The sequence below is a fragment of the Bos mutus genome, chromosome 4 (assembly GCF_027580195.1).
Source record: "Bos mutus isolate GX-2022 chromosome 4, NWIPB_WYAK_1.1, whole genome shotgun sequence".
Taxonomy (NCBI): domain Eukaryota; kingdom Metazoa; phylum Chordata; class Mammalia; order Artiodactyla; family Bovidae; genus Bos; species Bos mutus.
In genome coordinates, this window is record NC_091620.1 from 56,303,904 (window position 1) to 56,321,012 (window position 17,109).

A 17,109-nucleotide genomic window follows, 5' to 3' on the forward strand; every position below is an offset into this window, starting at 1 on the left:
AGTAAAATATAGGACATAAATGTAAGTGTATTTTCCACTTCAGCAATTTTTGTGGGGGGGGGATGGAACCATTTTGGTATCTCACCCACAGACTCCCTAAATAGACTTTATCAGATAGATACTTAGAAAACATAAGATGTTATGTCCTATCTAAAAAATTAAGAGAATCCTTCACTTCAAGGCCAATATCTATAATCTATACACTTGAGCATATGCCATACTCTCTTCAGATTACAAATATTTTCAACCAATCTGAATTAGCAATGTTCTGATCATGAGTTGGTCATATACTTTGACCTACTTGTTTATAACAGTTTTCTGAATTAGGCAACCAAACTTTAATACTGGTTGATGAAGATCTTTATAAATAGCATAGGTCAATTTAAAAAGTGACTTTCTGGATTTCTCGGTCAAGAAAAGAGCTAGATGTTCCATCTCCAGTGTGTAAACTTTCACTCAGTCTGCTTGTTTTTAAGACATTGCCATCATCCTCCCGTTGGTTTGGAAAAATAAAATGGTTGATGTTTCTGAGTCACTGCCTCCCTGAGTCTTTGACATTTGCCTTCCAAATACTCCGCTTCAGCACTAGTCTTTAAAGAGAGATGCTGCATGTGTTCTGAGTTGCTTGTCTCTATTTCAAATGGATCGGCCTTCCCCTGGTTTCCAATCAAAGGTGACCTTCCACTCTTCTTCCATGAGTATCATAGGAACCATGGAAACTGTCCTTGGCTTTCATTGAAACGTTTATGGTAATTCCGACAAGCATCTGGCCTTCTGTTTTAGCTATGGCCTAAAATAACTTGTCCTGAACTGTTTTCTGTATCTTTTTCTGAAATAAGATACAACTGTTGTTTGGGTAGAACTTTTTTTTTCATTCCTTTTAATAGGGTTAAGGATTTAACCTTAACCTCTGGGTTGCTAGGCCTATTGTCATAGTTACAGAGCTGTTGTCCACTCAGACCTCACCCATGACCTGATAAACTTTCCAGCCAGCTGCCCCCTCACTGAGGTACCTACTCTCTTCCGGCTTCTCTGGAGCACGTTCTGGCCAAGACTATGAGACAATGCTTCTGGACCTCGTCTGATATTATTCCAGGAGAAGCTCAGTTTAACACAACTCATTGTTTCTGCAAGAAGCCAAGCACTTTTTCTTTCTGCTTACGAGTCCATTTGCCAGAGAATATATGTATGCTTTGTCCACAGGTACTATTTTATAATAGGTATTGCCAATGGTGATCATCTTCCTAGGTGGATGCCTAGTCTTCCTAAAAAGAGTTTATGATAGAGGAAATATCTCTTTTCTGCGCTGGACAGGAGTCCATCGTCTCTCATGTCTGTCTGCCATTGTCCCCCCTGTTCGCCCCGTTTTCCCAGTCACTCTGGCTCTCAGCCTGGCATGGCTACTGCATCCATCCTCTTTGACTGCACGTTGCCACTAGTATCATGGAGACCTCTGATCACCAGCAGTGTCATCTGGATTTTCCTTTCCATGTGTTTTACTCAATTATAGAAATCCCAAATCAGTGGGCCTGTACTTGAATATTTCACAGTTCTTTTCAGCTTTATTTTCAGCATCTTTCTTCCTCAGAACCAACATGGGCATCCATGGCAGGCCCTGGACTTGGGATAGCTGGAGTGACAGATGCCAAGTTATATTCACAATAATTCCCTCCTTCTGTAACTAGACTCAGTAACTAGGGGGTTCTGTCGTGCTGCATCTCTGCCTGTCTTAGGATGGAGTTTGCTCTCACAAGAAGACAAACAGGGGACTTCTCTTTTTCACTGGAGTTGCCCAGACTTGTCAGAATGAGAGCTTTGGCTCAAGCTAGGAGCCCCTCATCACAACTATTTCCAACAGTCTATACACATCTCTTCCTTTGATCGTGTTGGGCCTAGATTATGATCATCCCAAGAGCTTGCCAAGATTGGATTACATCCTGATTGTCTTAAAACACAAACTTAGAACTGGTTGACAAGACCAATACCCACAGGCATCACTAGTTTGAATGAATAGTGTGAGAAGCCTCTCGGAGAAGGCAATGGCACCCCACTCCAGTACTCTTGCCTGGAAAATCCCATGGACGGAGGAGCCTGGTAGGCTACAGTCCATGGGGTCGCTAAGAGTCGGATATAACTGAGAGACTTCACTTTCACTTTCACTTTCATGCATTGGAGAAGGAAATGGCAACCCACTCCAGTGTTCTTGCCTGGAGAATCCCAGGGAGAGAGGAGCCTGTTGGGCTGCCATCTATGGGATCACACAGAGTCAGACACGACTGACTCAACAGCAGCAGCGGCAGCAGCAGCAGAAGCCTCTAGTTTCTCTGGACAGTGTACCTCAATAGAGGCTAGAGTGTTTATAGGACTCTGTGGGTATTATGTTTACAGCAATTTATATTTTATTAGAATTTTAGGGAATTGTCATTTGATACAAAGTAGAGAACTATACATAGTCGTGTGTACTGAATGGAAGTTTAGAAATTTTTCATTTAAAGATCACAGTGTCTAACATATAGAAACTCAAATGTTTGTTGCAGAGATGAACAAAAGCCAAAATGCTGTGACTCATCAACTCAGAAATTTCAGTTTAAATATAATCTTTTTTCTGTAGTGTTTTCAGGTATACTATATTTATGAAAAATCGTGAAGACTTCTAAGTGCAATTTTGTCAATACAGTAAGGGGATCCAGATATATCTTCATTAAGACTAATTCATTTTAAGGCAACAGATATTTTTAGACCTTAGGAAACATTACTGGAGCACAAACATTTTTGAATTATTCCAGTTTTAACTGACAACTGTACAAGCAGGTGTTTAACTGAAAGCCAAGCACGCCCGATGTTACTGTGGTCTAGCTGTGGAGCTGGGAGGAGAGAAGCACTTGAGGAAGACAAAATACCTAGCTTCTATCCTTAGTGAACTCCCAACCCAGTTTGGGCAAGTAATAAATCCAAATGAAAGACTGTGGGAGCAAAATAAAACAATATGAAGCATGTGGTATAGTACATAAACAACTTCTGGTGTCAAAACTTAAAGGTCAACAGAAAGGTTTTAGATGAGCAGTCCATGAGCATACTGTGGGACAGTATTTCTAGAGACACTTGCCTCCAGTCAAAGGCTTTCGTGTAGCTTCCTCCCTAGCGCATAACCAGCTTTGCTGCAGTGCAGACAGCCTGGGGAACATGAAAAATGCCCTTCCTCCTGCACAATGGTGTTATTTCCTTCCTTTCAGGAATGGCTCATAACTCACAGGAGGTGTGAGTTCTGAATGATCGGTCTTTTCATCTCCCTGGAAGTGGGCCAGACTGTAGATAAAGCGTTTGATGTGTCAGCGGTAGGCTTGTAACAGCTTTGACTACTTACATGATGATGAAAGGTTGAACTTTGATAAAAATGGCAAGAAAAGGAAAAAGGCTCGTTTTCTTTCTTTTACTTTTTTTTTTTTTTCCCAGAACGGCAGTTGAAAAACGTCCTACCGGGGTGGTCTGGAAGGTGTCTGGGAATCTGAAACATCAGGAGGGTGTTCTCCTGTGGATTTGTTTGTTTATTTGTTGATTGTTTCAGAGAGGGAGCCCCCCATGCTTGCCAGCAAGGCCAGATTCTCAGGGCCCTTATCGGCAAGTCCTACCACTCTGTTCAGTGAGCCTTGGAAAGAGGTGTCAGGTCCTTCAGGGCAGAGTACTGCTTCTGCTCCAGTCGTCCGTCAGCCCTCAGCTCCCATCCGCAGACACCAAATGAACTAGGGCTGGCAGATCTATTCTGATTCCCAGAGCTTTTTTATCCCTCGGGTTGCAGGGCATTTGCTCAAAGATCACATTGGAGGTTGGCCCTCAAGGGTGGTCTTATCTTCCTGTTTCTAAAATGGACAATGACAGGGAATAAAATATTCGTGGAAACTTCCAACCAGTTGGAATTTGCCTCAAACAGTACCCCAGTTGTTATCAGTGATTTGTGTGTCTGCCTGTGGGGAAAGCTGGGCTTGGGGAAGAGGAAGAAATTTGAAATTTTCTTTTTCAAAGCAGAAACATTAAGGAAAAACAAACAAACAAACAAACCCTGCCATTCAGCTAAGTGACAAGAAAGAGCAAAGAACCAGGACTCAGAGGAAGACAGATGAATTTTTAGCTTTAGATATGAGGCTTAAGCAAACACATAATGGAAACCCTCTTTTAAAATGGTGTTAGTGAAAAGAATCAACACATTTACATCACCTATTTATTTATGACTCTAGTATTTGTCTCACAAAATTACGACATTTGGCCCTGCCTCCACGTGCCCTTGAAGTCCACCGTTGTCTCCATAGCTAGGCTGAACCTGCTCACCCAGGCAGCTGCTGATAATAAGCCTAGAGCTGGCAACAGGGGAGGCCTGGCTGTGGCACCATACAACCCCAACCCCCCACCCCCACCCCGCCGCCCACCCCAGCCTTCAGTTTCTCTGAAATCTCCTGCAGGTGTCTCTGAACATGATGAATACAATCAGACTCTCTGGGGATCATCTACCATCAGAGGACACTGAAGTCCCTGCAGGGCTTATTGTCAAGGGCCAGAGGGTGATAAATCATACAACTTGGTGGGAACTTAAATATAGGGGCCCAGAAGAGACCTGTTGGCAAACAGGATGGTTTCCTCCTTCCTTAACATCCAAAATGTTCCTGAAGATGTCCATCAGCACCAATGATTGGCCTGAGACAATAAGAAGAGAGTGAGCAAGAGGAGAAATTCAGATTGTCTGAATGGAGTGTTCACCTTCTAAAAGGTAGAATGAAATAACTAGAGATGAGCAGAGGGAGAGCAAATGGGAAGTGAGGAACTTGTTCAGTTCAGTACCATATAACCAGGATTCAAACAGAAGTTCCTGGCTGTCTTTTCCTTTTATGTAAAACATAGGGAAAACTAGCTTGTTCAGCGGGGGGAAAGCTGATAGGAAGGTTATTATAGTGCGTTATAGTGACATTAGAGCTGAAACATTACATCTGGTGCTACACAGTGAAATGAAATGTTATTTCTTTAATAATAATAACTTTGGTAGTTATATAATGTAGTAGTTATATAGTTAATAATAATGTGCTCTCTGACCATCTAGATGTTCACATCCTAATCCCCCAAACCTGTGACTGTCACCTTATATGCTACACAGTGAAATGAAATGTCATTTCTTTAATAATAATAACTTTGGTAGTTATATAATGTGGTAGTTGTATAGTTAATAATAATGTGCTCTCTGACCATCTAGATGTTCACATCCTAATCCCCCAAACCTGTGACTGTCACCTTATATGGCACAAATGACTTTGTAGATATAATTTTAGTTAAGGATGTTTCCAGTAGTCATGCACGGATGTGAGAGCTGAACCATAAAGAAGGCTGAGTGCCAAGAATTGATGCTTTTGAACTGTGGGGTTGGAGAAGACTCTTGAAAGTTCCTTGGACAGCAAGGAGAGCAAACCAGTCAATCCTAAAGGAAATCAACCCTGAATATTCATTGAGAGGACTGATGCTGAAACTGAAGCTCCAGTACTTTGGCCATCTGTTGCGAAGAGCTGACTCATTGGAAAAGACCCTGATGCTGGGAAAGATTGATGGCAGAAGGAGAAGGGGGTGACAGAGGATGAGATGGTTGGATGGCATCATCGACTAAATGGACATGAGTTTGAGAAAACTGAGGGAGATAGTGAAGGACCAGGAAGCCTGGTGTGCTGTAGTCCATGGGGTCACAAAGAGTCAGACACAACTGAGCTACTGAACAACAACAAAATGATGTTGAAATGGAGAGATTATCCTGGATTATCTGGATGGGCCCTTTTTTCAAGAGTCCTTAAAAAGGGAAAGTGGAAGGGTCAGAGTTAGAGAAGACATGATGATGGAAGCAAGGGCCAGGTTCAGAGAGAGATTTGAAGACGCTACTGCTGGTTTTGATGACGGAGAAAGAAGACCAGGAACCTAGAAGTTGGAAGAGACAAGGAAACAGATTCCTCTGGGAGTCTCTAGAAGGAACACAGCCCTGCCAACACTTTGATTTTAGCCCAGTGAAATTGATTTCAGGCTTCTAATCTCCAGAACTGTAAGGTAATAAATGTGTGTTATTTTAAGTCACCAAGGCTGTGTGGTAATTTGTTAGTATGAGCAACAGTACAATTGGACTTGGAAACATAAATTGATGGGAAAAATGAAAGGAATTTGGTTCAGGCTTGATTCTTAAGGCAGGCCTTGATTTTCTGAATAGGCAGTGAAGCAAGAAAAAGGTTTTGTTTTTATCAGCCCAGTGGGTACTTCTCAGAGGTCATTGTTGGCTCAAGATTTTCATGGGACAAAATAAGTACCGTGGCCACACTTTGCTGACATACCTTTGACTCTCTGTGTGTAGAATTGAAGTTGAGTTTTATTTTATGACTTGAAAACAAAAATCCATGCATAGCATGATGTTCAGATTCTTGGGAAAGAAAGTCTCCAGGATCCATACAGATGGTGATGATAAAGCCCGAGTTGGACTCAGCACAGATGCCTCAGAGAAGCGTAATTCAACTCCATCAGCCTGTCACCCACTCCTGCTCTCCTTTCCATGATCATGAGTAAAAGTAGCCTCTAGCCACTGAGGTGAAATGGGGCCCGATTCTTCTCTCAGAGAACTCTTCAACCTAAAAAATATTCTCCATCATTCAGAACACACGTCTTAATCACATGTTATAAACTATGATGTGCGCTAGCTGTGAGGAACTCACAAGATAATTATGACTTAATCCCCGCTTGATGGAAGCTCCTGTTAGTGAGGCATTTGCAAAATGTGGTGCCTTGGACAGCAGCACTCAAGCCGGCTGGGAAAGTTATCAAAAATGCAGGTTCCTGGATTGTGGCTCGAGAAAACGTTGGTCTAGTGTAGTAGTTCTCAACTTGAATTGATTTTGTACCCCAGCATCATTTGGCAGTGTCTGGAGACATTCCTCTTTATTGCAACCAGGGGATGAAGGCGGATACTGGCATCTAGTGGATAGAGACCAGGGATGCTGCTAAACATGCATATGATGGCCCCCTGAAGCAAAGTCTTAAAACATCAGTAATGTCAAAGTTGAAAAGCCCTAGGCTAGTGTTGAGTCTCACAAACACACACACACGTGTACACACACACACACATACAAATTATTTTAGCGTGTGGTGGTAGTGGTTTAGTCACTCAATCGACTCCAACTCTTTGGAACCCTATGGGCTATATAGCCTGTCAGGCTCCTCTGTCCATGGCATTTTATAGCACGTAATATAAACATATATGCCAGTGTATTGTGTGTGTATACGTGTGTGTGTGTGCGTTCATATATGCCTTTCTCTTGCCCATTGTAGTGGGCTTGTGAAAGTAAAAGTTGCTCAGTCATGTCCACCTCTTTGCAACCCCATGGACTGTAGCCTGCCAGGCTCCTAAGTCCATGGAATTCTCTAGGCAAGAATACTGGAGTGGGTTGCTGGTTCCTTCTTCAGGGGATCTTCCCAACCCAGGGATCGAACCCAGGTCTCCTGCACTGCAGTCAGATTCTTTACTGTCTGAGCTACCAGGGAAGCACGTGACATGTCTTTGTCCACTCTCCTTCCACTTCCTCATCCTCACAACTCACCTGCAGCCTCTCTTTTGTGTTGATTTCTGATTCCACACTGGCCAAGAACAGGGGAAGCCAAGTACTAAGTCCTTCACCCTTGAAGTAGCTGTCATGCTTCAGAACTTCATCAAAATAAATTTCCAGGTTGAAGAGGGGCATGGATAAAGATATCCATTTCTCTGAGAGAAGTTTTTTAACCCAATTTGTAATTCAGATTTGGTGCTCTGCTCCCAAATTTGCTTTATACCACTGGTTGTTGTGATGTAAAAATTGTGAGTCACACATGAGCTCTTTGTACCCACGATTTATTTCTTCCTTACACTAGTTCCTCTAGTTTTTCCTCTTCTTTCGTTCTCACCTCCATCTAGAATCAATGGAGAAGTCTATTTTCTTCAGAGTTGAATATTGTTTTAAAAAAATTACTCTCCAGACAAATAAAAATCACTCTCGAATGTGGTTGCGTGTAGCTGACTGGCCTTAACTGGTTAGACATGCACTGCTGTGCTTCCCACCTCCTGTTAGGTGGCCACGATCTGTTTCCTGGTCAAGGAATGAGTGCCATGTCACGTGCTGCAGAACAGTTTCCAGCCCCCAATTCCCAGCAGACCTCAGGGATGGAGAAGCATCCTGCATGCACATGGCTGTAGTTTTATCATCTTGCACTCATCACTACCGTCAGGAAGATACTTTCTTTCTTTCTTTTTTTTTTTTAATTATGCAACAGAACTGCTGCTTTAGGGTAAACTTTGACACAAAGTAATTGTGTTCTTGACTAAATCAACTAAAAGAAAATTAAGAAAATAGACCTGGCATAAGCTCCATGTCTTTCTTTTTAAAACAACTGCTTTTGGAGAAGCACTTGCATAGGCAATAGGAACAAAGGATCACCTCTAGAGGACAAGTTTGCCTTTTCAAGGAATGAGCAAATGGTAGAAATTGTAACTCTCCAGTATCATGGACGTTCCTAGCTTTTCTTGTTGATCAAATGGGAATACAGTCATTAGTCCCTATGCATTTTGACCATTTAGACATTTTCAAACATTAGACAAAATACATGGATACTAGGACTCATACCATCTTTAAAAATTGAAGTTGAGGGATGCTTTTTGAAATATGGGCACTAACAAACATTTAGTTGGTACCCAAATTATGCAAAACCCACGGAGATACAAAGGTAAAGGGATGCAGACAGCCCTGAACTCTGCCGTCTCATCAGCATCTTTCAGTTGCTCTGAACAATTTACCTGGATTCTGGAGCTCATTATATGTGGTGGCTCTTCCTTTCATTCAATTAATTTTTATTGAGATGTTTCCTTGAGTCCATTGAAGGATATTAGGCTCAAAGGACTGGTTCCTGCCCTTAGAGACAAAACCAGTGTTGTCTGTCAGGGTTAAATGTTCATGTGTGTGTCAAAAATACCACAGGAGTACAGATGAGAAAAGAAAAGATACAGGATTATAGAGGAGGTTGTTGGGAATTGAAAGGGTCTAGTCACCCTGTTTATTTAACTTATATGCAGAGTACATCATGAAAAATGCTGGACTGGAAGAAACACAAGCTGGAATCAAGATTGCCGGGAGAAATATCAATAACCTCAGATATGCAGATGACACCACCCTTATGGCAGAAAGTGAAGAGGAACTCAAAAGCCTCTTGATGAAAGTGAAAGTGGAGAGTGAAAAAGTTGGCTTAAAGCTCAGCATTCAGAAAATGAAGATCATGGCATCCGGTCCCATCACTTCATGGGAAATAGATGGGGAAACAGTGGAAACAGTGTCAGACTTTATTTTGGGGGGCTCCAAAATCACTACAGATTGTGACTGCAGCCATGAAATTAAAAGGTGCTTACTGCTTGGAAGGAAAGTTATGACCAACCTAGATAGCATATTCAAAAGCAGAGACATTACTTTGCCAACAAAGGTTCGTCTAGTCAAGGCTATGGTTTTTCCTGTGGTCATGTATGGATGTGAGAGTTCGACTGTGAAGAAGGCTGAGTGCCGAAGAATTGATGCTTTTGAACTGTGGTGTTGGAGCAGACTCTTGAGAGTCCCTTGGACTGCAAGGAGATCCAACCAGTCCATTCTGAAGGAGATCAGCCCTGGGATTTCTTTGGAAGGACTGATGCTAAAGCTGAAACTCCAGTACTTTGGCCACCTCATGCGAAGAGTTGACTCATTGGAAAAGACCCTGATGCTGGGAGGGATTGAGGGCAGGAGGAGAAGGGGACGACAGAGGATGAGATGGCTGGATTGCATCACTGACTCGATGGACGTGAGTCTGAGTGAACTCCGGAAGTTGGTGATGGACAGGGAGGCCTGGCGTGCTGTGATTCATGGGGTTGCAAAGAGTCGGACATGACTGAGCGACTGATCTGATCTGATCTGAGAAGACTTTACAGAAGAGAAGAGGCAGGAAATAGACCTTGAGTGAAGCAGGATTTCCATAGGGGTCAGTGATCGGGGCAGAAAGGGAAAGATGCATGCATAAAGAAGAGAGAAGGTATAAGATATGTTTGGGGACAGGAAAGAAATAAGATACATTGGAATCCCCTCTCTGTGTTGGTGTTGGAAGTAAAGGAGATTGGAGAAAAGACTATGGAGTATGTTGCCTCACTGGGGTAATAAAGAACTGATTCATCCGAGTGTTAACACGGTAAAATTTATTTCTTGCTCATTTAACAGTTCCTTGCAGGTGTTTAGTGGGTAGACTTCCATATGGTGACTCAGGGAAGCAGGCTCTTCCAAGTTATTGCAAAATTCTTGAGAGCATGGCACCTTGTTGTTCAATCCCTCAGCTGTGTCTGACTCTTTGTGACCTCGCAAACTGCAGCAAACCAGGCCTCCCTGTCCTTCACCGTCTCCTGGAGCTTGCTCAAACTCATGTCCATTGAGTCAGTGATGCATCCAATCGTCTCATCCTCTGTCATCCCCTTCTGCTTTCAATCTTTCCCAGCATCAGGGTCTTTTCCAGTGAGTCAGTTCTTCTCATCAGGTGGCCAAAGTATTGGAGCTTCAGTTTCAGCATCAGTCTTTCTAATGAATATTCAGGATTGATTTCCTTTAGGATTGACTGGTTTGATCTCCTTGAATCCAAGGGACTCTCAAGAGTCTTCTCCAACAGCTCAGTTTAAAAGCATCAGTTCTTCCGCGTTCAGCCTTCTTTAGTGTGAAAGATTTCCGTCTACCTCCCACTGGCTACCCCTAACAGTAAGGGAGACTTGGAAATACAGATTGGCTCTGTGTCAGGAGAAAAAAAAGATTCTAGTGGGCACCTAGTCATTTCTACACGGACTTTTAGCTTGAATGGGTTAAACTTTCTCCTGAATGTTATGGTTAAGTCATCCTCCACCTTAACATATGGACGTGCTCTATAAAGAATGATTTTTTGGTGTGTTATATTCACTGCTGGTAATCCCAACGTATGGTAAACCTTGAATAAATCTTAGCTCAAATAATGAAACAGTTATGGATGCTGGATAAGAGTCTTGGAGATATTGAACCTTGCAGGATGGACTAGTGGAAAGAAAGTTGAGGCAGGTAAGTTAATTAGAAAGCCATGGTGATAATCTAATAGAGTCAATTTAGTGCAATTACAGTAGGAATTAGTGCAATTTTAGAACCAGAAATGTTTGCTTCTGCTTTTTTAACTTTCTTAGTTTACAGCAAAGCCCTGGCTTATAGTTTAGCCAGAGTCCCTGCTGATTTGAAATCATAGAAGCAGGTTGTGAGCTGAAAGGGCCTGGGACTTTCTTTGGAGGTATTAATTGGAATGCAGCCTCCGGACTTGGGCTATGCCACAATTCTGCAACCCAAACAAAATAAAACCTGACCAAAGCAGCAAACTTAAATTGGAGTTCAAGTTACTTTAACGGACTCTTGGGAGACACAAACTGCAGTTGTATTATGTATGCAAAATTCACTCTTTGACCTTATTGTAAGGAAAATTACTGGAGTACACACAGTCTTTGGCTAGCTTTCCAGTGTGTTGGACAAGTTAACGGCCATGCAACTATGCAATATTTTTCTTAAATTTTAATTTTAAAATATGCTTGAAAAATAGATGCTGATCCAACAAGAACAGAGAAAATTGATGAAAAGAATACATTCTCTGTGCACCTAAGAGAAGCCGACATCCAGGCAACCTCGTGTAGCCCAAGGCTTCGAGATTTGAGGAAGTTAAAAGCTAAGGAGAGCCTTCTGCCTCCCTCTAGATTTGACTTTTGTGGTTTATGTATAAGCCGGGGCAGACCTCAGAGTGTGACCAAGACTCAGGTTATGCGCCTCTGAAGTCTGGTGAAGGGCCAGAGTCTAGGATTATACAGTCGAGTGAGGAAACTCACTGAGAACAGCTAGGGATTCCTGGGAGATTTTTAGTGATTCGTGCTGATCTGGAAATAATGGAAAAACAACAGAAGGACTTTTTGTGGTATTTTTGTGTGTTTTCTATTGGTTTGGGGAAGAAGCCAACCTTAAAGTGGCTTAAAAATAATAAATATTTAAAAAGACATAACATGCTCTACCCTTTTCATCTGTCCCTACCAAAAGTAAAACTTGCACAATGAAAATGGCAGGAATAGGAAGGGAAAGCAGAAACAACAGGCGACAGTAGTGTTCTCGGATGGGAATGAATAGGATCCAGACGGCCAATGTCTGGTGTTAATACAGAAAGTGCTGGAGAAGGTGTGAGGAAACGCTATGAGGGAATCTTTCCCTTGCGAGGCCCAGGACTCTTTGAGGCGTGAGTTGCTTATTTCCTGAGGCCTCTCAAGATAAAAATTCCAGGCTTGAGGCAACGGGTACTTTGGATGGTCTACTAGTTTGGTTTCCAGCTCAAATCCTAGAGAAGCCAATTCATTGAAATGTCATTTGCCTAGTGATTGATCTAACAAATTTACTGATTTTTTTTTTTGGTAAAGGAAAAAAAAAACTGAATTATTCACAAGTTTGATAGTAATTCATATTGCACCAGATAGTTTTCACTTGAGCCTTGCAAAGCTGTTGAATGTAAATTGACTGGAAAGCCCGTTTTTTTTTTTTTTTTTGTCTTGGCTTTATGGGGATTCAGTTACAAGTTGCTGAGGTTGGAAAACAGGCATCCCTGCTAAGGAATGGAGAAAGGAAGTTAGTATGCTCATCTTCACATCTTGGAGGGGTTTGAGATACTAATGGGCAGAGAAGCAGGGAATACCGAGGAAGAGAAGGAATGGATGTCAGAGGTGATGGACGCTGGAGGACAGAAAGGGTCAAGAATGAGAGACAGTGAAAGATCTGAAGACTCTAGAACATTTTCCAAGGCTGCTGAAGTCTTTTTAATATCAGTCATCATAAACCTTCTACTTGATTCATATTAGTTTGGCTGAGTGACTTCAGTGAAATGGTTCTTCTGAATGTTGGCTTCCAGTGTATCCATTTTCAGCAGATTGACTAACTTCCCCAAATCTGAGCCTTGCTGAGTTGTTCTAGCAACACCTTTAAGGAGTGACCAAAAGGGAAGTCTTCCTGGAGGAAGCTTTACCGCAGGACTAGAAAGATGGGGGTCTGAAACAGGAAGACACATCTCAGTAAAACCCCCAAAGTTGCTTTCTTGCCTTGGGCTTGGAAAGAAAGGCCAACCTGTCTGGGTTTGCCAGAGACATTTCCTGGTTATAGTACTGAAAGCCTCAAATCTCAGCCAAACTGAGAGGGTTGGTTGGTCTTAAAAGCCAAAATGCTCAGGTGGCTCAGACGGTAAAGAATCTGCTTGTAATGCAGGAGACCAGGATTCAGTCTCTAGGTTTGGAAGATCCCCTTGGAGGGGAGAGCATGGCAACCCACTCCAGTATTCTTGCCTGGAGAATGTCACAGACAGAGGAATCTGGTAGGCTACAGTCCATGGTGTTGCAAGGAGTCTGACATGACTGAGTGACTTTCACTTTCACTTCAAGAGGGAAAAAAAGATAAAGGTGGTGGTGGTGGTGGTGAGTGGGGAGAGGTGATACTGAACCCATTGCTTTAGAGGCAGCCTTCTCATGGGTACAATTCATGGCATCTACGGGGAAGAGCACGGGATGCCTAGGGGCAGTTGCCAGGTCTGAGCAATCACCCTGGGACCAACCCCAGGGAAGGTCTAGGTTTGTTCCAGATAGTTTGGTTAGACACTATATATATGCACGTACTTTTCTAAATGTGCTTTTTTCTCCTCTTTTCTTTAGGGAGGCAGGACACAGTGCGTGAGAGAAGTCTGTCCCATTCTCTCCTGTCCTCAGCACCTTAGCCACATTCCCCCAGGACAGTGCTGCCCCAAATGTTTGGGTGAGTGATTGTTTTCAGGTCAAAGAACAACGTAATTCATTCTGGGAGTTTCTGTTGAGAGTTGTCCACTTTGTTATCTTGAGGTTCTCAAGTTGTGCTATTTCATGGCTTCTTAGAGACAACACCTTCTTCTGATTACCTGAGTGTAAGGTGTGGTGGCTCAGTAGGTAAAGAATCCACCTGCAATGCAGGAGACCTGGGTTTGATACCTGGGTCAGGAAGATCCCCTGGAGGAGGAAGTGGCAACCCACTCCAGTATCCTTGCCTCGGAAGTCCCATGGACAGAGGAGCCTGGTGGGCTACAAGACCATGGGGTTGCAAGAGTTGGGCACAGCTGAGAGGCTAAACCACCACCAAGGTGTGTACAAGGATTTATTTCACTTCTGAGCCTCCCCAGAACTTTCTTTTCTCTTATCTTCCCCTGTAGTTGTAAACCTGGTATACCAGACACCCTGGGATAATAGCCTGGTGTGGGGAGAATGGTACTGAGGAAACCGTCTTTAACTGGACATTTGATGATTAGTAGGAATGTATTTTTGTGGGGAGAACAACACTGAGAAACTGTCTTTAACTGGGCATCTGACATTTAGTAGGAATGTATTTTAAAGGCATGTGAGGACTTCCCTGGCAGTCCAGTGGTTAAGACTCTGTGCTACCAATGTGGGGGGTGGGATGGGGGATGCAGACAGAGCGTGAGGGTTCAATCCTTGGTCAGGGAACTAAGATCACACATGATTCAAAGCATGCCCCCAAAAGAAAAATAAGTAAATAAAGGCATATGAAGTAAACAGATGGAGGAACAGAGTGTTATTTTAGAGGCAAAAACATGCAGGAGGATAAGGTGCCTCAAACAAGAGGTTTGGAAGGGAATAATGAATAAGTCAATAAAAAAGAGGATTAGCTATTCCTTTTGGAGCAATTATTATGTACTAGGTACCATGTGAAAACTTCAGGAACTTTTTTTCTCATTTAATTTTCTCAAGAGTCTGTGACATACAGGTGCTAAGTATAGAATTCTGATGTGTATTAATAATATAGGGACCATGATTAGTTTTGTGCTGAGAAAGAAGTAGAATTCCTAGAAGGTAGCACAGCTAGTGAGCTCTGGAGGTGACTCCTGAACGTGAGTCTCCGTGATTCCCAAACCCACGATTTAACCTGCTGCTTCTCAGCTTTCCAGGTAACGTGGAGAGCAGCATGCATGTTACCACCTGAAGAGAAACACCTTGGATGGAGGGTCCCTAGAGCCCGGAATCCTTTGGTTTTTGTTCTTTATCTATGTATCAGCTTCTTCCATGTGAGCTTAAGGTCATTGAGTTGATTGAGCTTGACCATTTAAGATTCAGATAAAAGTAGCTTGATCCATCAAATGAATACAATAGAATATGCAGCATCCCCACCAGTATCTCCAGGGATCCTTGGCAGGGGGCTTGTATTTTCTCTAGTCACCGCTGGCTTTGTGTTTTCGCTCCTGCTGCTTTTTTCTATTTGTTCCCTACCTCTTCCTCTTCTACCTCCTCCTCCTTCTCTTCCCTTTTTTTTGTTCCTCTTCCTTTCCCTCCTCCATCTGCTTCTTCAACATCATTTTGTCCTTTCAGGAAAACCTCCCCACCCTGTCTTTTCACATTCTATGGTGCTATTGAATCAAGGCTTGTGCAGGGGATTTCACTGAAGGTTTACAGTAAGAGGCTGATTACTTTTCAGGGAAGCACAATGAATAATAGAAACTGAAATATTAAGCTCGCTTTGTTCTTAAAAGGTCTCAGCCACTTTGCCTTTAGGAAAATATCACTGTCCCTTTTCTGTGGATTACAGCCTCCAATCCTTATTGTCCACACTCTTTCCTTGAATCTTCTGTCTTTTCTGTCATACTTTGCTTCCTCCAACCGAAACACCTGTTGATTTATTTTTATCATTCCCAGCTTATCATAGCCATACCCTGAAGTCTATCTTTCTACAATTGAATTGGCCAATAAAGGTATCTTGTTAAATGAAGGCAGCTTTCTCTTTGAAGGATTCTGCTGCTAACTCTTCATCTAATAATGTTTGCCTTCCTTCTGTGTACATACATGCAAACACACACACAAACATGCACCTGCTTTTAAAGTAATTCCATAGATATTATCAGAACAAAGGAGAATTGTTTAGACATGACTGACTGAAGGCATTTCCCCTGATGTGTGTGCTTCTTGGGTTGCCCATGTGTGTTTGTGCCCCTGGAAGAGAAGTAGCCAGTTCACTGTTGTTGAAATCATCATGCTGTGGGTCATGGTGGAAACAGGGCCCCATCTAGGTGAGAAAGTCGTCCCAGAGGAGGTGTGGCTTGGGGCCTCAACTTGAAGATAAGTAGGCTTGCCTAGAGAATCCTGTGGCCAGAGGAGCCTGGTGGGCTGCTGTCCATAGGCTCGCACAGAGTCGGACATGACTGAAGCGACTTAGCATGCGTGCATCCATTGGAGAAGGAAATGGCAACCCACTCCAGTATTCTTGCCTGGAGAATGCCAGGGATGGAGGAGCCTGGTGGGTTGCCGTCTATGGGGTCACATAAATGGACACAACTGAAGCGACTTAGCAGCAGCAGCAGCAAGCTTGATTAAAGCTCTGAAGCTGGTATTGTGGATATGCTGAGTCAGATGAGATTCTCATATGAACAATGACTGTTGTATTGAATGCAGATTTTTCTGTCCGTTTGTGGTCATAAGTTGGACTACAAAAGGAACAGCAACTCTTAGGACACTCAGAAATTCTCCCAAATGAGACCTTTACTGCTGGGCTAAGCCCCAGAGGAATAAAGTGGAAATGGCTTAGATTAGGCTATACACAGAGTCTCTGAACTATTCTTTTGAATGTTTTATCTTATTTTGAGCCATGATGACTTTGGGATTTAGGTAAGATTGTATGTTCTTTGACAGTAGAAAGAAACATACCCACACAACAGAAGACAGGAAAAAAAAAAAAGGAAACATAGCAATGCTTAGTGGATGCTGAAATTTTAGACTATTTAGACTTTTGGGTTTTTGGACACTGATTTGCTGTTCAGTTTTCCCGTGAGCAGGATTCATTCACATGACATACCCCTGCCTTTTGCACTATTTTCCTCTCTTTTCTCATTTTCAATGACAGCCTCAGCAGAAGTTTCTATATATAGAGCACCGATGCACCTCTCAGAGTCACACGGCCCAAGATCATATTTGAATTATATGTGCTGTGTGCTCAGTTGCTCAGTTGCGTA

General features: G+C 42.7%; 1 protein-coding gene across 1 annotated transcript in view; it reads left to right on the forward strand.

Annotated features, from left to right (window-relative positions):
- BMPER (BMP binding endothelial regulator) overlaps positions 1–17,109 on the forward strand; it is a 252,156-nt gene that overhangs the window by 128,230 nt on the left and 106,817 nt on the right. Inside the window, 1 exon segment of the mRNA XM_070369518.1 lies at positions 13,778–13,877. Coding sequence (XP_070225619.1) covers positions 13,778–13,877 — 100 coding nt within the window.